The 25,830-nt window shown below is 36.9% G+C and overlaps 1 protein-coding gene across 4 annotated transcripts in view; it reads left to right on the forward strand.

Moving 5' to 3' along the window:
• Positions 1-24,902, forward strand: part of LOC133754506 (ankyrin repeat domain-containing protein 26-like) — a 71,234-nt gene extending 46,332 nt beyond the window's left edge. The window contains exons 9-12 of one of the 4 annotated variants that reach the window (XM_062184969.1): positions 22,258-22,303; positions 22,937-23,061; positions 23,980-24,096; positions 24,685-24,902. In XM_062184969.1, the coding sequence (XP_062040953.1) occupies positions 22,258-22,303; positions 22,937-23,061; positions 23,980-24,054 (246 nt within the window). In that variant the 3' untranslated portion in view covers positions 24,055-24,096; positions 24,685-24,902. Of the gene's footprint in view, positions 1-8,961; positions 9,005-22,257; positions 22,363-22,936; positions 23,062-23,979; positions 24,097-24,684 lie in introns of those variants that run through there. The other 3 variants (XM_062184970.1, XM_062184972.1, XM_062184971.1) reach the window with 3 other exon arrangements.
• The last annotated feature ends 928 nt before the right edge of the window (positions 24,903-25,830 follow it).

Below are 25,830 nucleotides of genomic sequence, written 5' to 3' on the forward strand. Positions count from 1 at the left end.
TGAGTACTACTTTGTGTCTGGATCCTCCACTTCCAATCTAGCTTCCTGCCAATGCATCCTGGGAAGTAGCAGATGATGGTTCAGGTGCTTGGGCCCCTGTCACCCATGAAAGAGGTTCAAATGAGTTTTCAGCTTCCTGGATTCAGCCTAATCCAGCCTTAGCTATTTTGGGCATATGGAGAGTAAGCTGTCAGATGAAGCATCTCTCTTTGTCTCACTGTCACTCTGCCTTTCAAGTAGCTGAAAAGAAATGAACATTAAAAAAGTAATCCAAGGCAGATGCTTTTGATCATTTTCTTCCATAAGAACACATCCTGAATTACTGCCTTACTTATAGCAAGTTTAGTTCAACTTTTATAAAATGAATCTGTTGCCTGGTAATTGTACAATAGATTTTAAGCAGTTAAATCAAATATATAATTGCATTATTTAAAAGGAAGTTCACTTATGCCTATCTTATCCATCACTTGAATTGTTGATCATTATGATGGCAATGATATCAGATCTTTAAATTGCAACTACATCAACAGAATCCATTATGTTTTTCTATCCAGGATCCTATATAAAGCCACATATTGTCATTCTCCATTGGAGATGTAACACAGACCTTCCAATCCAACCATGTGGTGACAATGATCACAGTCCATTTCTGGCAACTTAAATTGGATCTGATTGTGGAACATTGTACCAATTTTAAAGTTGTTAAAACCCTGTTGACCCCATTTAACACATTTACCGAATGTTGACATTTTTATGATTGGGGGGACATTACAAATAATAAAACAATTATATTGAAAGAAAATAAATAACTACAAATAGCAGCTAGACTTTATTTGTGTCTTCTTAAAATATTTCCATCAATACACATGATTTATACTTGGAATCCTATTTAAGATATCTTTATTTCAGAGAAAAATTGCAAAAGCCCATTTTGAATGATGGCTCAGCCTGGTTTACTTTTAATGTTTATTTATTTGAAAGCCAATTAGAAGGAGATAGACAGTAAGAATGGGGAGGAAGAGAGAAAGAGAAAGCGAGATCTTGCCACCATTGGTTTACTCCCCAAGTGGCTGTAATAGCCAGGTCTGGGCCAATCTGAAGCCAGAAGCCATCCTTATCTCCCATATAGGAGGTAGTTGTCTGGACCAACTTCATTGTCTTTACCAGATGTATTAGTGGGACATTGGGTCAGAATCAGAGCAGCCAAGACTCAAACTGGGTCTAATACTGGATGCCAGCATTGCCAACTGCACCTTAATACATTGTACCATTACTCTGGCCCCTCAACTTTGTTTTCTAAGTTGACTTGATGATAAATCATAGTCTAGCATATTCAAATTTTCTTAGCATTGCAGCAAAAATCTTAAATGGAGACACATATAATGACTTTTTTGTTCATAAATTATAAGATCACAGCTGTTTTTTTCACCATTTTGTGAGCTTAGTTTCATTCTGTTCTGAAAAACAAAAGGAAAGAATCTGGGTGTAAGTGCTTCAGAGTCATAAAAATGGGCTACAGAATATGAAATAAAAATGAATGCTAAATACTTCTGTACAGTGTTAATCATGATGCAAATATGAAACATTGGTAGTAATTATGACCAGAAAATTAAGGTGATATATGATTTTACAATAGATGATGAAAGAATACATACATATGTGAGAATAATGGAAGATTTTTTTTCAGGAAATATATCCCCACTTTTTTTTAAATAAAACCAGTGCTTATTTTTTAATATTTCTAGAAAATTTTAAGTAGTTTATTTTAAGCTTATAGTAGGTCCACAATATACTTGGTTTCTTAATGAGGCAATAATTTGCAAAATCATACTAGACTTAGGTAAAAATCACTATTCTATCACAATACACCACTGCAAAATGCCTTGGAAGAGTTTCTATGCATTTTTCCATTGTTCACAAAATCCTTATTTGCAAAAACACATGTTTTCTACCGTTGTGGCAGATTGAGTTATTTCTACTTGGAAAAATCTAATAATATTATGAGAGGTGATAACATACTATCTAAATGATAGAAAAGAGTAGGGTTATGAATGGGACATCTATACAACCAAATTAACAGATTTTAGCTTTGATTCCAGAAAGCAACACATTAAGAAAATAACTGAATTATTTTACCCATCTCTTTTATTTTTAAGAGTTGAGTATTTTGTATTATTCATAGGATCTATCAGCATATTCTAATTTTAAGAAAAATCATAAGTTAATGCTTTTGCCTATGATTTCACTATGACTGTTGTTAAAGCAAGGGTTCTCCATATTCCTGACATTGAGCATTTTTTGAATCTCTCGCCATTATATGAAGTTTAACCTTGCCACTTAACACAATTACAGTGATAATAAATTGCTACATGTATGTTTTTTGCTAAATTTTCATTCCAAACTGGAATTCTAATTTAATCCTAGCATGTTTTGGCCTGTGTATGAGTGATTCTATAATTTTATTTTTTGTTATACAAATACATTATTATAAAATAACAGAATGAAAATTAGTCTGAAAATTATCCACTGATTGGATATTTTGCATATAGAAATCTTTGTTGACCCTTGAAATATAAAATATTGAGACCAGTTTTTATAGGGTAAAACTTATCTGCTTGTCAAGAAACTGTTTCCAAATTCTTTTCTCTGCAACAAAATACATGTATTTAATACTTGTAAAACTGTAAAAATATTTGCAAAATTATAAAAAATAATGTAATTTATAAACTGGCAAGTATAATATCCTCTGTATGTTAAAATATTTATAATTCTATCTTGAACTACAACAGTTTAAATGGGCAAACTAACTTGATTTTGTTTAAATTCAGTGCATATTTCCTACTTCTTAAAATATTTATGTGATGGACAGAATTACAGAGAGAAGAGAGGTAGAGATACAAATCAATCTTCCATCCACTGGTTCACTCTTTGAATGACCACAATGGCTGGGGTTTGGCCAAGCTGAGGCCAGGAGCCAGGAGCTTCTTCCATGTTCCCGACATGGGTGACAGCTTACAAACACTTGGACCATCTTCCACTGCTTTCCCAAGCACATTATCAGGGAAATAGACTGCATGGAAGCAGAGCAGTCAGGATTTGAACTCACACACATATGGGATGCCAGAGCTGCAGGCAGCAGCTTAACTTGCTGTGCCACAGTGCCAGTCCCACATACTGATTTATAAAAGATTTGAGTTCTCCCTCAAATACAGCAGGATGCCAAAACTATAATTTAAACATACCAATAATCACTGAAAAACTATAGAGAGGTGTGCATATGTGCAGTGTTCATAGCTATGAAATTAATCTCTAAAAGTCAATGCTGCATTATTTTCTGAGCAGCAATCTCAAGTATAATTTAGCCATAGCCTGTCAGTACATCATTACTGAGTGAGTACATTTGTTTCTGTATTTGATGTGCTTTGTTACTGCTATGGAGTTCACTTTCTGAAATATCCCTCCAACTCTTCTGCATCTTTAAGCTGTTATTTAAAAAGAATTTTCAGAAAGACTGCAAACTCAAGGGAGAAAAACGCATTGCCATTTTGGTTTCTTATTGATCTTTTCAGTAATTTTTCTTGTTGGAATTGTTGACTTTTAGGTAGCAAGTGGCACTCCCTTTCCCTTTCTGAGTTCATTGGAATTGCAGCAGCCTGCACATAAATTGGTCATCTGACACTGGACTCAGGTGACTCAAGCAGCATTTTAAGCTCTGCACCAAATACCTGCCATGAAAGTGTCTTTTAAAAGGTCATCTAATATTTGTAAGTTTTCACTTGTGGGTATGAGCTGAACCACAGCAACCTCCTACCAGTAAGGATGAAAACAGTATTCAACACTCAAGACCCTTTGACTAATTGCTCTTTGAAGGGAAGATCCCTCCCTATGCTCTGGATATTTGGTTTTACACTATGAGATTGTATATCTTACCTGGTTCTCAAAGGCAGTTAGCCTCAGCTGTCATATCTGGTGTCAAGCAGTAAAGAATGAAAGAAAGCCTGGAGGAGAATTTTTGTAAAGGGAAGCCACTTCTACAAGTACCCATTACTTTAACATTCAGCTAGCCATCCACCCATCCATCCATCTATATATGTGAATGATAGAGCAACAGGGAGAGCAAGAAATCTTCCATCCAGTGGTTCACTCCCTGAATGTTGGCAACTACCAGGACTGGACCAGGCTGAATCAAGAGCCTGGAACTCCATCTGGGTCTCTAACAAGTGTAGCATAAACCCAGGCATCATTGCCATAATCTGCTGCCATGCAGGCACACCAGTAAGAAGCTGGAATTGAATAATGGATGAAATCTGATCCCTAGATACTCTGATGTCATCCTGTCACACCACAATGCCCATCATCCATGTATTCATTTTTCCCCCAATCCTGGGGTTTATTGATTGCATTAAAATTTCTAAAAATTTTAAGTATTTTTTGATATTAACTTTTAATTAGTTTTTAAAAGACTCATTTTACTTTGTACATGTAATCCTGAGGACCTAATAACTTTCCCCTCCACCTTTACAATCTCCCCATCTCTCCCTCCCAAACTTTTTCCTCCCCCCCTTTTTTTTAGTTTTTGAGATAACGTTTCAAATTTACATTACAGTACGAAGGCTTAACACTTCCCAGAATAAGAAGTTTAAAAAGTAAAAGACCCTAGTTTAGAGGGAAAAATAGACAATGGGTATAAAAATAATATACAATAAATTTTGAAGTAGTCACAGATCATTGAAACTAGAGTAATATAACACATTTAACCACTGGTTTCACAAAGATATATAACAAAATTTACAAAACAGTATTTTCAATAATGCTAACACAGAGACATTTCTTTTTTCTTCTATTTTATTTTTAATTTCATCCCCTACAAATAAAGGAGAGCATGCAGTATTTGTTTTTCTAGGTCTGGTTTATTTCAGTCATCATGATGTCCTCCAGTGGCATCCATTTTGCTTCAGATGGTAGAATTTCCTTCTCTTCTTTATACCTGAATAATATTCCATTGTGTATATCTACCACATTTTCTTTATCCATTTTTCTGATGGTGGACACCTTCAATGATTCCCAATGTTGGCTCTTATGAAGAGCTCCTATGAACATATGTATGAAGGCATCTCTTAATAGTATTCAAGTCTTTGAGATATACCCAATGTGGGATTGTTGGATCATATGGCAAATCTAGTTCTAGTTTGTTTTTTGCTTTCAGATATCTCCACACTATTTTCCACAGTGGCTTCAGTAATTTATATTTCCACCAATAGTGTATAAGTGTTCCCCTTTCTCTACATCCTCACCAGCACTTGTTGCTCTCTGTTTTGGATTTTAGCCATTCTGACAGGGGTGAGGTGATATCTCATTGTGGTTTTGATTTGCATTTCCCTGATGGCTTGGGATGCTGAGCCTGTTTTCATATATTTGTTGGCCATTTGTATTTCTTCTTTTGAGAACTATTAAAGTCCTTTGCCCATTTCTCAATTGGATTATTTATTGTTGAGATTTTAAAGTTACTGATATATCTGGAATTAATATCCTTTGTCAGAAAAGTGATTTGCAAATATTTCCCCATTGTTTTGGATGTCTCTTCACTCTATTGATTATTTTCTTTGCTGTGCAAAAGCTGTTGAGTCTGACAGAGTCCCATTTATTTAGTTCTGCTTTTGTTGGCTGTGCTTGGGGATCTTATCCAATAAGCCATCCCCTACAGCAATGTCTTGGAGTGATTTTGCTATGTGTTCTTCCAGCAACTTCATAGTCTCAGGTCTAAAATTTAAGTCTTTTCTCCATCTTGAGTTTATTTTTGAATATGGTGATAGGTATGGATCTAATTTCATTCTTCTACACATATCAATCCAGTTTTGCCTGCACCATTTGTTCAAGAGACTATCCTTACTTCCACTGTTTGGTCTGAGCACTTTAGTCAAAAATCAGTTGGCTTATATGTATGCGGATTAATTTCTGGGCTCTGTTCAGTTCCATCATTCTATGCATTGGGTTTTTTTTTAACTTTTATTTAATGAATATAGATTTCCAAAGTACAGCTATGGATTACAATGGCTCCCCCCCCCCCATAATTTCCCTCCCACCCACAACCCTCCCCTTCCCCACTTTCTCTCCCCTTCCATTCACATCAAGATTCATTTTCAATTATCTTTATATACAGAAGATCAATTTAGTATAAATTAAGTAAAGATTTCATCAGTCTGCACCCACACAGAAACACAAAGTGTAAAGTACTGTTTGAGTACTAGTTATAGCATTAAATCACAATGTACAGCACATTAAGGACAGAGATCCTACATGAGGAGTAAGTGCACAGTGACTCCTGTTGTTTGACTTAACAAATTGACACTCTTGTTTATGGCATCAGTAATCACCCTAGGCTCTTGTCATAAGTTGCCAAGCTATGGAAGCCTTTTGAGTTCACTGACTCTGATCATATTTAGACAAGGTCATAGTCAAAGTGGAAGTTCTCTCCTCCCTTCAGAGAAAGGTACCTCCATCTTTGATGATCTGTTCTTTACACTGGGATCTCACTCACAGAGATGTATTGGTTTTTATGCCAGTACTATGCTGCTTTGATCATTATAGCTTTGTAGTATGCTTTGAAGTCAGGTAGATGCCTCCAGCTTGACTTTTCTCATTCAGGATTGCTTTGGATATTCTGGATCTTTTGTGATTCCATACAAATTTTAGGATTGCTTTTACTAGTTTTGTAAAGAATGTCATTGGTAGTTTGATAGGGATTGCATTGAATCTGTAGATTGCTTATATAGAATAGACATTTTAATGATTTTGAATCTTTCAATCCCTGAGAAAGTGGTATCTTTCCATTTTTTTTTTGGAGTCCTTAATGACCTCTTCTTCAATGTTTGATACTTTTCATTGCATAAACCTTTCACTTCTTTGGTTCAATTTATTCCTAAACAGTTGATTTTTTGGTGCCTATTGTGAATGAAATTTCTTTTTTCTTTTTTGACAGTGAATGAAATTTCTTTCTTGATTTCTTTTTCTGTGAGTTCATCATTAACCTAGAAAAAGCACTTGATTTTGTATATTTATTTTGTAACTTGCAACTTTACTGAATTGGTTTATCAATTCTAACAGCTTTTTGGTGGAGTGTTTAGGTTTGTCCACATAAATCATGTCATCTAAAAACACATATGATCTTGCTGAAATTGGTTTACAAAAATGTCCTCTATAAAGTTACAGTTTCTTTAACATGAAAGTAAGGAACTTTTCAAGAAGGACGTCTCATTTTATCTATGTAAAACGTATACTATTAAATATTTTTGAGTGTAATATAAGATAATATCATCTATTATACATAGGAAATATATATATAGGAGAACTATTGAGGAAAATAATATTACATTGGTAGTTCCTTCATTCAAATTATGTAAGAATGTGACTTATACTTTATGTAATTTTTATTTATGATAACATAAGATTCTACCAGTAACTGTTCTTTCCAACATATTGTAGTGAGTTATTTTCCCCCCATATTCTACTTGGTGATGCTGTTGACTCATTGTTCAATTTCTAAAGTTTGCCCTTCAGGATCTTGACACCTCAACTTTATGGGAAAGATGTTTTCAGAACATTGAAAAATATAGGAGTCAACAAAATTTGCCTTCATGCCAGAATGAAGGTATTTCTATTACTTTATCATTTATCATGATCTCCATGAACTATTCATTATGTCATGTGTAGGAGTATTTAAAGCCTGTTGAGATATTTTATTAGATAATAAATTTTATATAAAATATTTAAGTAAGAATATTCTAGAGACAGCTGCAATATATTTTGAAATATTTCTTCACATTTCATAATTAAGTGGATAATTAAAATTAATAACTTCTTAGAACTGTATTTGTGAACTGTATGAAATGTGTTTATATTAAATAATTTTTAAAAAATAAGATCAAACTTAAAAAACAAATGTTTCAAAATTTGACTACATTTTTACAACATTTATTTTAAAGGCAGAGATAGAGAGAAGGAGGGAGAGACAGAGAGGTTCATTTGCTTCTTCACTCCCCAAATGGACACAATGGACAAGGCTGGGCCTGGCCAAAGCCAGAGCCTGGAACTCCACCCAGGTCTCCTACATGGGTGTCAGGGGCCCAAACACTCAGGCTGTCTTTCGCTGCTTTCCCAGGTGCATTATCAGAGAGCTGCAATGAGAGTGGAGCAGTCGATGCCTTAATACAGGATGCTAGCATCAGAGAAGCTGCTTACCTTGCTGGTCTACAATGCATGCCCCATTGCTAACTTCCTAAAAGAAATGAAAATTAAAGTGTTATACATTGGTTTCCTTATTTCTCATTCTAGAAAGTCATGCATCTAACAATTGAATTTGAAAAGTAGAATTTTCTGAATACTCATGTCCATATGAATACAGTACTGTTGTGTTATAATATACACAGGATAGTTTTATTATCTAATATTTTCCCAGTAGAATTTTTACATGACATTATGACAATACCACTTTCTTTACTTATTTGCTTAATATTCCATGATGAAAATACCATGGAATACTTTAAAATGAGTTTTTCTAGAAGTGGGTAATGGAAAATTCAGTTAATGGAAACACATGAAAGTGAAAAAAATCATCTTTTATAAAGTACAGAGTTGTTCTAGTAAGTACAGTCATTCACTTATTGTAAAATCTGACTTGACTTGTTTTAACCTTTGTACTAATTAAATGCCACCTTTCTAAAATAATATGTATGAAACAGATTAATGCTAAATGTACTTTTTAATCATATTTTCCTATTGGGTTAACATAAAATCACTAGGAATTTTGTTTAATATATGTGACTGTTTTTCTATTTAAGCCAGCTTCAAGTGTGGTCTAGTCTTTAAAAGAATTAAGGACCATATTTTTAACTGATACTTTATTCCCATGATAATGTAACTAGTTTAACTTAAATATTATACATAAAATTTGCCTTGTTTCAGATGTGGAAAGCACAACACAATTTAATTAGCAAACGAGATGGAGGTATGTTGTCAAATTTTGTGAATGCATTGATTTATGACATAAACTGTAAGTAGCAAGCAGCATCCCTTTTTATTTTTGTTTCACTACTTCACATAAAGCTAATGAACTATGTGAACATATCAACATTATAATGAGGAATATATTTATCATATAGTCTTCATATCCCATAGCTTAAAAAATATCTCAAAAAGGTTTATGGGCCTCTCTTTTTCTGACTCTACACTTCGTACGCTTATGCTGTCTCTGTGATACTGTCAGCCTACATACGAAAGCTGTTTTCAGAAGACAGTGGCATCATCAGCTTCTTAAGTGCATTGTGGTGACATAAGGGCCGTCTCAAGTCCTTGTCATAGCCACTCAAGCAATGACAGTTCATAAGCAGCTGCTTGACAGTAGACTTAACATCTGGGCTCATTGACTTTTACCCTCAAGTAAGTTTCCAAAATCCTTAGCAAGGAACCAAAGCACTAATCCATTTGTCAAGACTAACCAGCCTACTTATGATACCACAAGTTCTCTTCCTGAGCTCTCTCTCTTTGCATTCAGTCTGCTTTCCATCTATCAGGTATATTTTTTCCTTGTACTGTCAACTTCCATGCCACTGCCACTAAAAAAACCTACAGTAATGACATAAAATTAGAAACAATTTCTCTTCTCTGTGTGTTATGATAGTACCCTACTTTATTCCTATCCCCATAGGGAAGTTGCCTCATCTATATTTTTTAAAGATGTATTTATTTATTTAAAAGTTACAGTTCCACACAGAGATAAAGAGAAGTAGAGAGAGAGAGAGAGAGAGAGAGAGAGAGGGAGGGAGGGATCTTCCACCACTGGTTCCCTCCCCAATTGGCCATAATGGCTGGAGCCAGGAGCTTCCTCTGGGTCTTCCCATGCAGGTGTGGGGGCCCAAGGACTTGGGTCATCTTCTACTGCTTTCCCAGCCATAGTAGAGAGCTGGATCAGAAGTGGAGCAGCTGGGACTTGAACTGGTGCCCATATGGGATGTGGTGGCTTTACCCTCTCTGCCGTAGTGCTGGCCCCTTCATCTATATTTTTAGACATAGCATATGGTTATTTAGAGATGTACAGTATTATCTTCATCTTTAATCACATTGTTAAGCTGAGGAAAGAATGAAAAAGAAGAAAAATACAGGATCTGATATTTAGCTCACAGTAATAATTCCATTGTGTAAATATAGACAAATTATGTCTAATAGTAATTTTGTACTTTAGTAATATACAAATTTTTCTTGAAATTATCAACTTGTACTGATTTAAGCAGTCAATTATGATATCTTTGATATTAAAAAAATGGAATTCTTTTTTTTTTTCCAGCTACTGAGAAACTTAAAAAGTGACCTAGGAACCAACGAGTCCAGTTTAAGTCAACATGTATTTTTAAAAGTGTCAAAAGAATACGTACACATTTTAAAGAAAAAATATGCTCTGTATTACAATTACTGACCACTGCTTATGTAACACAGTTACCATTTACTTATGCTCTATATTATAAAATTTTACTGACCACTGCTTATGTAACACGCCTGTTATTTCTTTTTAAATATATTATGTGGGAAAATCTTCATTTATTGAAAACATTTAGTGTTATGTACCTACAATTGAAATTTTGTATTTCCAATTTATATTTTTTGAAAGACAGAGATAGTGGTAAGGGTGGGAGCAAGAAAAAGGGGAAGGGGAAAAGAGGGGGAAAATGGAGAGATCCCCCTTCCAATAGTACAGTACCCATATATCTACAGTGAAATATATGTGGGCTGTGCTGAAGCCAGGATCCAGGAATTCAATTCAGGTATCCTACTTATGTGGCAAGGATCCAATTACTTGTTCTGTCACTCACCACTTCCCAGAGTACACATTATTGGAAGCTGGAATCAGGATGGGAGCCTGGTCCTGCTAGGGATTCCACCAGGGATTCAGGATATTTCAAACGGCATCTTAACTTCTGTTCCCAATGGCAGGCCAGTTGCAGCACATGAAACTGTTGGGATGTATAACTAACTTAGCACAGATTTTGCAAATGAAAACCAGTATGATTAACTTTTACAAACTGAATTGTCCAAATGGTGGCCATTATACAGCACCCAGAAAACCAAGTTGAATGGAACACTTTAGTGGGATTAATTAAGGGCTTCTTTGTATTTGCCAATTTTTGCTACTACATACAAACCTAATGATTTGGATGGACATCATTTTGGTATACTGATACTCTGGCCAGTGTCAATACCATTGCTTGGATGCAATATAATTTTATAGTGCTACCAAAATTATGTAATTTTAACTTTAGGCATTGATTCATACAACTTCTTCATGGAGAAATTATGTTTACCTATGGCTTTCCATGTTTCCTTTTTAATTTTTATTACCTTTTAGGAAACAATGCTAAAATTAAAAAAAAATTAAGTTTTAGTACAAATAATTTGCCCTCTTAAAGAAAGTGGGAGTCATCTGCTGACGTTATGCCATCACCTCTGACTACTTTGGAATATATTTCCTATAAGTAAGGACATACTAAATACATTAAAACACTCAGAATCACAAAGTTAACACTATTCTGTGTATCTGCATATTCTTTTCAAGTTTTGTTACATGTCTTGTGATGTCCTTGATAATAAGAGAGTCCCATTCAGATCCATGAATTTCTTTTAGTTATTGCCTTTCTTATATTTCTTCAATCTGGAGGAGTTCCTTCCTTTTCTTTGACATTAATGACTATGGATCTTTTGAAGACTAAATTCCAATCATGCAGAATGTCCTTGATTGGATATTTTCTGATATTTCAGTATAATTAGGTTAGGATTATACAGTTTTTGTTAAGGGCATAACAGAAGGGATTCTGTGATCATTTCATACTGTCATGTAATCTACACTCTTGATTTCTCCCATTACTAGTGATGTTGCTGATGCTGTCTGTTGCATTTCTCCTCTGCAGTGTTTCTTTTTTACATTTCACTTAGTTTTAATCAGGTTTCGTCATTTGAGACTAAATATCTGTTCTTTCTCAATTTTTTCATGATTCAATTTTTATGTGTTTTTTTAGAAAACATATTTAATAAATACAAATTTTGAAAGTACAACTTTTGGATTATAGCTGTTTTCCCCCACATAACCACCCTTCCATTCAAAAATCATCCACCTCCTATTCCCTTTCCCATCTCATTCTTCATTAAGATTATTTTTAATTATCTTTATATACAGAAGATCAACTTAGTATATACTAAGCAAAGATTTCAACAATTTGTACCCACACAGACACACAAAGTATAAAGTACTCTTTGAAGAATATTTTTACCATTAATTCTCATAGTACAACACATTAAACACAGAGATCCTACATGGGGAGTGAGTGCACAGGGACTCTTGTTTTTGATTTAACAATTGATACTCTTACATTTATGACATCAGTAATAACCTGAGGCTCTTGTCATGAGCTGCCAAGGCTATGGAAGACTCTTGAGTTCACAAACCCCGACCTTATTTAGACAAGACCATAATCAAAGTGGAAATTCTCCCTTCCATTCAGAGAAAGGTACCTCCTCCTTTGATGGCCCATTTTTTCCGCTGGGATCTCACAGTGATCTTTCATTTAGGTCATTTTTTGCCACAATGTCTTGGCTTTCCATGAGAAACTATCATGAGCTTTTTAGCCAGATCTGAATGCCTTAAGGGCTGATTCTGAGGCCAGAGTGCTGTTTAGGGCATTTGCCATTCTGAGTCTGCTGTGTATACTGTATACTGCTTCCCATGTTGAGTCGTTCTCTCCTTTTTAATTCTATCAAGTATTATTAGCAGACACTGGTCTTATTTATGTGATCCCTTTGACACTTAATACTATCTTTATGATCAATTATGAACTTAAACTGATCACTTTAGCTAGTAAGATGGCATTGGTACCTGCCAACTTAATGGGATTTGGAGTCCATAGGACATTTTTAGCTTTACCTTTAGGGGTAAGTCCAAGTGAGCCTCTGCTGAAGTGTACATCTCTTCCCTCTTTTATTGCCACTCTTATGTTTAACAGGGATAAATTTTCAGTTGGATTCTAACTGCTAAGAATAATTGCGTGTTAAATAAAGAGATTGACCAATGGTATTAAGTAGAAAAAGAAAATACTAAAAAGAATAAAATAGTAAGTTTTTCCTTGACAGTAAGGACAAGGGCTGATCAAATCACTGTTCCTCATAGTGTCAGTTTCACTTCCACCATTTTCGATGTAGGTGCTTGCTTAGTTGTCACAGATTGGGGAGAACATATGATATTTGTCCCTTTGGGACTGGATTAATTCAGCATGATGTTTTCCAGATTCCTCCATTTTGTTGTAAATGACTGGATTTCATTGCTTTTATCGATGAGTAGTATTCTACAGAGTACATATCAAATGATTTCTTTATCCAGTCTACTGTTGATGGGCATTTGGGTTGGTTCCAGGTCTTAGCTATTGTGAATTGAGCTGCAATAAACACTGAGGTGCAGACAACTCTTTTATTTGCCAATTTAATTTCCTTTGGGTAAATTCCAAGGAGTGGGATGGCTGGGTTGTATGGTAGGGTTATATTCAGGTTTCTGAGGGATCTCCAGACTGGCTTCCATAGTGGCTTTACCAGTTTGCATTCCCACCAACAGTGGGTTAGTGTCCCTTTTTCCCCAAATCCTCACCGGCATCTGTTGTTGGTAGATTTCTGTACATAAGCCATTCTAACTGGGGTGAGGTGAAACCTCATTGTGGTTTTGATTTGCATTTCCCTTATAGCTAGTGATCCTGATCATTTTTTCATGTGTCTGTTGGCTGTTTGGATTTCCTCTTTTGAAAAATGTCTATTGAGGTCCTTGGCCCATCTCTTGAATGGATTGATTGTTTTGTTGTTGTGGCATTTGTTGATCTCTTTGTAGATTCTGGTTATTAATCCTTTATCAATTGCATAATTTGCAATTATTTTCTCCCATTCTGTTGATTGCCTGTTCACTTTAATGACCTTTTCTTTTGCAGTACAGAAACTTCTCAATTTGATGTAATCCCATTTGTTAATTTTGGCTTTGTCTACCTGTGCCTCTGGGGTCTTTTCCAAGAAGTCTTTGCCTGTGCCTATATCTTGCAGAGTTTCTCTGATGTTCTCTAATAATTTGATGGTTTCAGGTTGTGGTTTTGATCTTTAATCCATGTTAAGTGGATTTTTGTGTAAGGTGTCAGGTAGGGGTTTTGCCTCATACTTCTGCATGTGGAAATCCAGTTTTCCCAGCACCATTTGTTGGAGATTGTCCTTGCTCCAGGAATTGGTTTTAGCTGCTTGATCAAATATAAGTTGGCTATAGATGTTTGGATTGATGTCTAGTATTTTTACTCTGTTCCATTACTCTTGCCATCTGTTTCTGTATCAGTACCATGGTGTTTTGATAACAACTGCCTTGTAGTCTGTAGTATGTCTTGAAATCTGGTATTGTGATGCCTCTGGCTCTGTTTTTGTTGTACAAGATTTTCTGGCTATTTGAGGTCTCCTGTGCCTCCATGTGAATTTCAGCATCATTTTATCCAGATCTGAGAAGAATGTCTTTGGTATTTTGATTGGTATTGCATTGAATCTATAAATTGCTTTTGGAAGAATGGACATTTTGATGATATTGATTCTTCCAATCCATGAGCATAGAAGATTTTCCCACTTTTTGGTATCCTCTTCTCTTTCTTTAAAGTTTTGTAATTCTCATCATAGATGTCTTTGATATCCTTAGCTAAGTTTATTCCAAGGCATTTGCGTTTTTATTGTTGCTATTTTGAATGAGATAGATAGAAGTTCTTTCTCAGCCATGGCATTGTCTGTTTATAGAAAAGATGTTGATTTTTGTGCATTGATTTTATATCCTGCTACTTTGCCAAACTTTTCGATGAGTTCCAGTAGTCTCTTAGTAGAGTTCTTTGGATCCCCTAAATAAAGGATCATATTGTCTGCAAAGAGGGATAATTTTAATTCTTCCTTCCCAATATGTATCCCTTTAATTTCTTTTTCTTGCCTAATGGCTCTGGCTAAAACTTCCAGTACTATATTGAATAGCAATGGTGAGAGTGGGCATCCCTGTCTGGTAACAGATCTCAGTGGAAATGCTTCAAACTTTTCCCCATATGATATCAGCCTTGGATTTTTCATAAATTACCTTGATTGTGTTGCGGAATGTTCCTTTTATACCCAATTTGTTTAGAGTTTTCATCATGAAAGGGTGTTGTATTTTATCAAATGCTTTCTCTGCATCTATTGAGATAATCATATGGTTTTTCTTCTGCAGTTTGTTAATGTGGTGTATCACCTTGATTGATTTGTGAACAATGAACCATCCCTGCATACCAGGGATAAATCCCACTTGGTCTGGGTGGATGATCTTTCTGATATGTTGTTGCATTCTATTAGCCAGAAATTTATTGAGTATTTTTGCATCTATGTTCATCAGGGAAATTGGTCTGTAATTCTCTTGGCTACATCTTTTTCAGGTTCAGGAATTAAGGTGATGCTGGTGCCATAGAAAGAATGTGGGAGCATTCCCTCTCTTTCAATTGTTTTAAATAGTTTGAGGAGAATTGGAGTTAGTTCTTCTTTAAATGTCTGGTAGAATTCAGCAGTGAATTTGTCTGGTCCTTGGCATTTTTTGGAGGGAGGGCCTTTATTAATGCTTCAATTTCTGACTTGCTTATGAGTCTGTTTAGGTTTTCTTTGTCTTCATAGTTCAATTTAGGTAGGTTGTATGTGTCCAGCAATCTATCCATTTCTGCTAGATTCCCCTGCTTGTTGGCATTCAACTCTTTGTAGTAATTTCTAATGACTCCTTATTTCTGTGGTGTCTGCTATTACATTCCCTTTTTCATCTCTGATTTTATTGATGTTGTTCTTGTTTTTAGTTAGTTGGGCCAATGGGGTGTCAATTTGGTTTATTTTTTCAAAAAAAAGCAGCTCTTCATTTTGCTGATCTTTTGTAATTTTTTTTAATTCAATTCTCTTGATTTCCTCTCTAATTTTAATTATTTCTCTTCTACTAGTTTTGGGTCTGGTTTGCTGCAGTTTTTCTAGATCTAGCTCATTTATTTGGTGCTTTTCCAATTTCTTGATGTAGGCACCTATTGACATAAACTTTCCTCTTAACTCTGCTTTTGCTGTATCCCATAAATTTTGATATGTTGTTTTGTTATCATTTACTTCCAGAAAGTTTTTGATTTCTCTTTTGATTTCTGTACGACCCACTGTTCATTTTGGAGCATGTTGTTCAGTCTCCATGTATTTGCATATGCTCTAGAGATTCCTGAGTTGCTGATTTCTAGCTTCATTCCATTGTGGTCTGAGAGACACATGGTATGATTTTGATTCTTTTGAATTTGCTAAGCCTTGCTTTATGGCCTAGTATGTAGTCAGTCCTAGAGTAGGTTTGATGTACTGCTGAGAAGAATTTATATTCTTTAAGTGCAGGATGAAAAGTTTTATAGATATCTGTTAGATCCATTTGGTCTATATGTCAATTAAATCTACAGTTTCTTTGTTGATTTTCTGTCTGGTTGATCTGTCCTTTGCTGAAAGTGAAGTATTGAATTCTCCCACTACTACTGTATTGGAGTCTTCGTCCCCTTTCAGTCTCTTAACATATCTTTTAAATATCCCGGTGCCCTGTAACTATGTGCATAAATGTTTATAATAGTTACATCTTCCTGTTGGATTGATCCCTTAATCATTATATAGTGCCCCTTTTTGTTTTAACAGTTTTGTTGTTAAAGTCTATTTTGTCTGATATTAGGATGGCTATGCCAGCTCATTTTTCATTTTGGTTTGCATGGAATATCTTTTGCCAACCTTTCATTTTCAGTCTGTATGCACCTTTGTTGGAAAGATGTGTTTCTTGTAAGCTGCAAGTAGATGGGTTTTGTTCCTTAATCCATTCAGCCAGTCTGCAAATTTTAACTGGAGAGTTGAGGTTATTTACATTCATTATGACTATTGGTAAGTAGGGACTTGCCCTGTCATTTTTCCAAAGATATTTCTAATATATATTTGAACTTCCTGTGATCTTTTACTGAGAGAGAGAGAGAGACAGAGAGAACAGTCTTCCTTCCATTGGTTCACCCCCAAAATGGCCACTATGGCCAGCATATTGCGCTGATTTGAAGTCAGGAGCCAGGTGCTTCCTCCTGTTCTCCTATGTGGTTGCAGGGCCTAAGCACTTGGGCCATCCTCCACTGCCCTCCCGGGCCACAGCAGAGAGCTGGACTGGAAAAGGAGCATTCAGGACAGAACCAGCACCCCAACCAGGACCAGAACCCGGAGTGCTGGTGCCGCAGATGGAGGATTAGCCTAGTGAGCCACGATGCTGGCCAAGTGTCATGTTCTTTTGGGAGTATCATATTGTCTTCCTTATTCTTGTTTCTTGGATTGTTCCAATTGTGGTTTGGCATTTGTGGAGATACTCATGATTTCTTCTCCCCCCCCCCACTTCAGTGCCTTTTATTGTTTTACAATGACTTTGTAGATAATTGGACTGTCTGAATCTCTAGAGACTTGTGGTGGGTGTGGCCAGAGATCTCTGTTCAGTTTTTCAAGATTAAGGGCATGCCTAAGGTGACACTCCCAGGTTTGGCATGGTAAATCTCTCCTCCTTTTTATTTTTTAATCAAATGGGAAGCAATTCTGCTCAGCTGAGCTCTTCTCCTCGATGGCAATCAGTGCCTGAGTGCTAGCACGATTTGGCATAATATTCGTCTGCTCTGTTCCAAGGACCACACAAATGATCTGTGCAGTCCTCAGTATAAGTTCATATTCCCCTGCAATGTCTCCCCCGGGTAACCAGGGCTGTCTGAGCTTGTGGCAACTCCCAATGAGACTCAAAGTCTCAGCCACACCTTGAGTTCTCCCACACACCCTCAGGGTTTTTTTCCACAATCCCAGTTCAGAAGCATCACACAGTCACAAGTTCCTAGCCGCCTGTTATTTCTCCCTACCAGAGTCTGGAGTCTCCACTCAGCTGATTGCTGGTTGCGGCCCAGAGCTGGCACAGCTGTTACATATGTCCAAAATAGCACTTACTCTGTTGGCTCCTATGTCTTTGTAAGGTGATTCAAGAGAAACGTGTCTGTACTGTCCCTTTTATTTTTTATCTCCTCTAGTTAGGCTAGTGTACTTTCCCACACAGGGCTTCAAGCCTCATTCCCTCTAGTCCCTTCCTGCTGCTTTTTGGCCAGTGTCTCAGGCTACTGCAGTCTCATCTCACCTCACTTTCCAGTGCTAGTGCCTCGGCTCTCAGCTATTTGAATTCCAAGCTGTGGGTGCCCAAGCCCTCCATGTAGGTCCACTGTGTCCCTCTAATTACAGAAGAGTTTCCTCTGCCATTTTTTCCCTAACTCTTGCCTTAGACTACACTATCACCAATTTTATTAAACTATCTTCATCTGGGCTAGATCAGTAAGCTCCCTCCCTATTCCAAAATCTTGGAACCGACTGACAAGCTTCCTTAATGCATGTGGTCTCAGCACAGCATTTTAAGAGCTCTCAAATTTTCAACATATTTTTTTACTTCTATCAGTATAAATCCATGGGTTTTTTTCCCCAAGGGTTCTATATATTGACAGTTTGTTTCCTACCAGTTCCTGGAGGTATTTTATTTTATTTTATTTTTCTGCTCCTACTCCTAGAATAATAATGAGAAAAAGTGAATATTATAGGTATTAATGTATCATTGAAATTTCAAAGGGAAATAGTATATAGATGTTGTATTTGGGATTTTTGCTTTGTTTGATTTTTGTAGATCGTCTTTATTAGTGAATTAGTGTTCTATTGCTGTATAATATCATCACAAAGTTACTTTCTCAAAGTCACATGCAATTGTAATCTCATATTTTGTCTGAGTCCATTCCTAGAGGCTAGTCCCAGTTCTTGACCTTGAGGACTACCTCAAATCACTTTGTTCATTCAGGAAAGACAGTTTGTCACCTATGATTTTTAAATCAGGATAATCCAGTATAACCTACTTTTGTACTATTTTTAATTAATCATTTTGGAATTGTAAAACATCTGCAAAACTCTTCACAATTCCCATACTGTAATCATCAGAGGGAATCACAGATCATGCTCACACTCAGCAGAAGCTTACACAACTTGAGAATACTAAGAGACGGAAACCACTGTCGCCATACTCTCGAGTGTCCACCTCAGCTACATGGAGGAAGTTCCTTGATCACAGCAGTTTTTTAAATTCTTATCACAAGTGAAGGTTAAATTTTATAAGATGTTTATTTTGCATAAATGTAGATTTGTTTGAAAATAGAATTAGAGTTAAGCGAGGATGGCTAAGAAATGCATCTTTGATCATCTTCACAGAGTTTTAAAGATTTGTTATCCGAACTTCTGTTAATGGTGGCTGGAATCTCAAGAGTCTCAGGACTGAAATGTCTGAGGCTCTGAACACCTCTTTGCTTTACCCACAGCAGATTGGGAAAAAGAACGGTCTGTTTCTTTCACTCTGACACCAGTCAGCTTTCTGTGCTTTCTCAGTGATCAGTGGATTGTTAAAACTCATCCAGCTATCTAGACTTCCTACAGTTTGAACTGAAGTGTGTTTATGTATGATACTAAAGGAAACACACAAGCCTGAAAATACCCTGTCTGGAAATAATGAGACCTTGAAGAAACATTAATTAACTTCCTATTTTAATCTGTGGCATCTATGTAGCTTCTAAGTTCTTTTAAAGAAGATTTATTTATTTATTATCTATTTAGAAGATCCATAGCTCCTTGAAGTTCTTTCCCAACAAAGCTTAAATCTGTCAAGTCTGATTTGTAATCAATTACAAATGCGACATGGACAGAAGATACATAAGGAATTTAAAAATCAATATTTGTATATCCTTAGTGTTTCAGCACATCTTCTCATAGCTTAATTCTTTTATTACAACTGAAACTGAGACCCTAAATAATGTATTGAATTTTATATACCGTCAGACCCCTGTCTCTAGCCTTCCTTCCTTACATTAACTCACTGAATTGAGGGACTTTTATAGCCAGCCCTGGAAGGTTATAATCAGATAGCACCTTAATGACTGGAATAGACTCAAGGAGTTTCATTTAGGGGAATTTTAGGCCCAGAGCAAAAAGCATTGAAGACCACTGGCCATCCAAACCCTGGTCTGAAGAGTTTGGCATTACTGACTAGTGAGGAACTTCAGCATGATCTGAGCCTGTAACTAGATGAGATAACCACTGTGACTCCGGCCAGCCCCTTATTGCCCAGCTGAAGAACAACATACGGCTGTCCCTATTCTACTCTCCTAATATTCTGACTCCCACCTTCTTACAGCATCCTTTTTTTTTTTTTTTTGACTGTTTTTTATTTTAGTGATTAATTTGTGAAAATGATTAACTTGGAAAGAAAAAAACATGGATAGAGTCAGGGCCTAAGGAAGTTACCCAGTACATGTTTAAAAAGAGGGGATGTAAAAAAGCTCCGCTGTGACAGGAAAACCAAAAGAGCACCCAGTTGGTCCCACTGTTCGATTCAAGCCCCTGAGGAAGCAGTGCTGCTGAGGTTGCCTTTGCTTGAACTCTGCCTCAAGTTAGCACAATCACAGCCTGGTCACTGGTCTCCTTTTTGTTTTGAATGTAGCAGGATTGACTACTTTCTCCATCTACCTCTCAAGTGACCAAAACTAACTTTGACATTTGAGACAGCTTAAGCTTTCTCTTACTTTTCTGTCTTTAAAAACAGATATATGTATCCTCTGGGTCCTGAGAAGTAGCAGCTACATAAAAAATTTTGTTTTCTCAATTTTTCCTTTCTTGGAATATGGCCTCAAAATCCTTTCCTTTCTCAGTACATGATCTCATTACTGTTATCAGTATTCCACTTGCAAAAGGCTTCCAACATGAAGAGCCTCAAGATACTTATGTTGAATTTCTGAGATTTTCTTCTTTTTAATCATTGAACAGTAATCATTCAACACAAGTGAAACCTAAAACTGCTCTTTAATTTTAGGGTAATCCATTCATTTAATACTTTTACTTGAGTACTTTAAATTGTTACAATCAACAGCCCTACCCCCATTTTTGTCTTCTAATTAGAAATGGCCTCAGTCCTGCACCAAGCATCAGCTGTACCACAGTTCTTTTAATCTGTTTTCCTTTCATTGTTTTGACCATCTTCTAGAATGTAGTTTAATTGCGGACTCTATTCCTTGGCTTTAAGGTCAGTTTCTGCATGCTCTTTTCCTCTCCAGTTCTGACTCTAGTATGACTGGACAGCAAATTTTTATCTTAAAATCCTAGATGACAGGATAACTTGATTCTATACTAGTGGTTTTACCCCTTAGTACCTGGCCAAGAAAACCATTTGTGTTTCACTCAGGTAATTTCTTGTGTTCTTTGCTTTCTTTGTTGAATTCTCATTGTTTGCAAAGAGCAAAGATTGCTTTGGGTGTTTACTCATTTTCCAATATTTGGTGATCACTATAAGTATGACTACATCAGGTCTGTAACTGATTAAATCATTCTAAGTGGGTGGATATTATTTCACAATGAAAAGTGTCCTTATTTTGAACAGTTACTTTGAGGGACTCCTTCCCATCACTGGCCCAGAGATTGAATAGGGACAATTTCATAAACCTGTCAGATAAGTTCTGAGACATTGTATCAATAATTCTGATTCTTGTCTAAAACTCTAAGCAATGTTCTTAAATACAGATTTCTGGCTGCTTTAAAATCAACGGAATAGGTAAGAATGTCCAAAACTTGGGGGGAAAATCCCAGAACACCTAGAAAGTGTCTAATGTGCCGGCGCCGTGGCTCAACAGGCTAATCCTCCACCTTGCGGCGCCGGCACACCGGGTTCTAGTCCTGGTTGGGGCACCGATCCTATCCCGGTTGCCCCTCTTCCAGGCCAGCTCTCTGCTGTGGCCAGGGAGTGCAGTGGAGGATGGCCCAAGTGTTTGGGCCCTGCACCCCATGGGAGACCAGGATAAGCACTTGGCTCCTGCCATCGGAACAGCGCGGTGCGCCGGCCGCAGTGCGCTACCGCGGCGGCCATTAGAGGGTGAACCAACGGCAAAGGAAGACCTTTCTCCCTGTCTCTCTCTCTCACTGTCCACTCTGCCTGTCAAAAAAAAAAGTGTCTAATGTAAAACAGGACAAAAATTAATCAGACTAAATGAATTAATGACATCTGGGGATTTCCATCTTTCATTCAAAGTGTTGTTGGTTCTAATATTTCAATGTTTCACCTTCTAGGTTCAGGAAAACTGTTCCTGTGATTTCAGTGGTTTACTGTATTTTGGTAAAGTGTTGTTCTGTAACCATAGAAGAAGTGTTTACTTTCCACTCCCTCCACTTAATTGCTCTAACATTCAAAAATTTTTATAAATATGGTATATGTGGGGGGGGGGCAATGTGATTGTCTTCATGAATTCATCAGAATCTGTTCTCATAAGAAACTATATTTGGAAACATTTGCATATCTAAATCTCATCCATAAAATGCCTGGCTTGTAGGGTTTTCAGTCTTGCAGTGAGTAAATGGACTTCTCATATTTTAGCAGATCCAAAAATTCCAAAACACTAGACACTGTAGCTTTAAAAAAAATCTAGCTTTGTCATAGATCTGCCTTTTAATTTGGAGAATTTTCCAAGTGTGAGATTATATGGCAAAGGAAATTTAGTTACTGTATTTAAAGCAAATAGCCAATCAACAAACTATAACATACCTGCTTTTAGTCTGTAACTCTGTTCATTGTTTTTAGACTGCTAACTTTGAGAGTTTTCTGGGTCTGAGACTAACATGGATACTCAACCTTTCATGCTGTACTTACATGAACTGTCAGTTATCATGTCTACTATTTGATTGTATCCCTATTCATTATTTTTAAGATGTCAACCTGATTTATCTTGTGCTTGGTGTTTCCCTATTTGAGTTGTGTGCCTACTGCCTGTAAGAAGTCTACAGAAGTACAATTCTCAGCAGGATAATGCCTGGCACTTTGAGATGATGATTGGAACCTACAGAATAAACAAAACTAAGTTTAACAATGGACTCCAGGTAAATTTAGTTTGAGAGCCACTTGTTTAACCTCTCTGTTGCTCAAATTGGGACAAAATTGTTCTTTGAAAATGCCTCCTTGTCATGACTTCCCTTCCAACATGGCACCAGATCAATACTGGGTCAAATCTAACTGGGCAATGAGGGATAAGTAAAATTTAGCTGCAGGATGGCTGATCAGCATTGTGCCTCCCAAAAGATCATGATCACAAAGAGGAAATAAATATCAAGATGGAATCACAGGTTTTAATCCTAAACAAAATTAGGTTAAAACCAAGAGGCTTTAAAGGGAGGGTCATTATGTGTGGTTGCCTGGTAGTAACTGTCACAAAAGACTCTGATAGACCTATACCCATTAAAGAGTACCCCAATTTCAAAAGAGAGATGCTAACTAGAAGTGATAGCTGCCATCCTCTCATGTAGTGTTAGATTCTATATGCAGCACCTACAGCACACACAGGGAGGTGTTGAGAAAGGGCTTTGACCTCTTTGTACATGAGAAGCAAGGATTAGGACTGGAAGGAATGACTCAAAATTTGGGGAAAATAAAATGACCAATGGTATACATTTCAAAAATGTGGACATTCCACCAAAGACTGGCTGCGGTGTCTGAGAATAACAGCCACTTGTGAAGTACTGCAGGAGACAGAGAGCTCACTTTTGGTCATCTCACCACAGTGCATACAGCTTACTATGTGCTGCCGCTTCTGTAACAACAAGGATCTTACTGCTTACTTCAGGCCCTATGGTAAAGACCAACCTGTACTATTTGATAACTGAAATGTTCCTGTAAAACTGAATCATATTTTAATCCATCCACCTTGCCCTCAGACTCCCCTGAGGAAACCATGTGACTGATTATAGGTCATGTAACAGATACGTCTTATTAGGCTGGATCTGACCGATATCCCCTTACAGGTTACAGATTGGGAACTCTTCATGTATCAAAACAGCTTCACAGGACAGGAAAATCAAAGGTTGGATATGAAGTAGTAACTCTACCAGAAACTTCAGAATCAATAGCACTGCCACAAGGTATCTTAGCCCAGAAAGCTGAGCTCAAAGCACTCTCCCATCCCTTGCAGCTTAGAGGAAGCACAAGAATAAATATCCACAGCATTGAAAGGGGAATATTGATGGCCTTGGCTGCTCCTGGGTTAGCGATGATGTACTTGGGCCTCCTTTTTATTCAAAGAAAATAGAAAAACATACAGAAGTCTGCCAGTTTCCCAAACTTGCCTCACAGTTACGTCTTCTACTGGTAGGATCTTATTATCTCTGTCTCACAGTTAGGAATTGGGACTAAATTTGGCACATTGAAGCCTTGGCCAATTATATTCAAAGTGTCATAAATGATAGAACCAGAGGACTGTGCTTAATAAATAACAGAAGTTTCCTACTGAGGCAAGTAGTTCTCTAAAGCTACAGTTGCCTAGGGGGAAAAATGCCTCCCCTGAAACAGAATACTGTGTAGACATCTTTGATAATTCCGCAACTATCTCCTTAGCTCACCAAGATAAACACACTCAGGTTGGTTATATGTTTTAATCTATGGCTCTCCTCCTGCTATGGGACTGAACAATTCTGGTGGAAAAATAATAATCTTTCTGGTTTTCATTACAGGGAGAGGAATGCTAGTGTGGCATCATTGTGGAATGAGGAGGCACCTGCAAGATAAAGCTGTGCAAAGATAAATTGGGCCAGAATCCATCATGGTTCACTTCACATGCAGCTGTCCATATTCTTTGATCCTCTATTCCTGATTCCTCCTTCCTTGTAGCCTCCTTTAAAATCCCCAAATCATCCTCTTTCAAGCAGAGTGGCAAATCCTGGGACAGAAGTATGCTACCCCCTCATCTTCAATAGATTAAATTGTCTCTTTCTTTTATGCTTAAACTTGTGCTTTTTATTTTCAATCAGCATTGGGAACAAGGAATGAGATTTTAGTAACAACCACTTTGAGAATGTGGAAAGAACTTGAATTTTGTAAGAAATAACCCAAGCTGGGATGTGGAGGTGTCCACAACTATGGTTGTAAAGGCAGTGGTCCTAACAGTGCTGTGTTGCCTGGTACGCTGCCTGAACCCAGATAACATGCAGGCTATGCCTGCAAGGTGTTGGCTCTTTAGGAAACATAGAGACATAATGAGATTCTTGGGTGATAGAAAACCACTACAGACTCAGTTGGCTGGGGAAGTGATGGCAGAATGAGAACAGAACAAACATGGGTGTTTTTATTTATTTATTTTTTTAAAGATTTATTTTATTTGAAAGGCTGAGTTACAGAGGGAGAGGGATAGATGCAGATAGGGAGGTCTTCTATCCACTGGTTCAATCCCCAAGTGAATCCAATGTCTACAGCTGGACAAGGACAAACCAAGGATCCAGGAGCTTCTTCTGGATATCCCCCATGGGCAGAAGTACCCAATAACTTGGGCCATCTTTTGAGCTTTTCCCAGGCATGGTAGCAGGGAGCAGGATTGAAAGTGGTACAGCTGCTACTTGAACTGGTGCCCATATGGGATTCTGGTCTTGTAGGCAGCAGCCTAACCCATTATGCCAGAATGTCAGCCCCCAAACTTGGGGAAAAATACCCAGGGTCACCTAGCCATCAGGGAAATGCAAATAAAAACCACAAGGAAGTTTTACTTCAAGCTAGTTAGAGTGGCTATAACTCAAAATTTTTTTAAAAATGCAGCAAAGATGGGAGAAAAAACATACATTAATAAACTGTTGTTGGCAATGTAAATAGGTATAACTATTATCAAA

This window comes from Lepus europaeus, unplaced genomic scaffold (assembly GCF_033115175.1).
Source record: "Lepus europaeus isolate LE1 unplaced genomic scaffold, mLepTim1.pri SCAFFOLD_119, whole genome shotgun sequence".
Taxonomy (NCBI): Eukaryota; Metazoa; Chordata; class Mammalia; order Lagomorpha; family Leporidae; genus Lepus; species Lepus europaeus.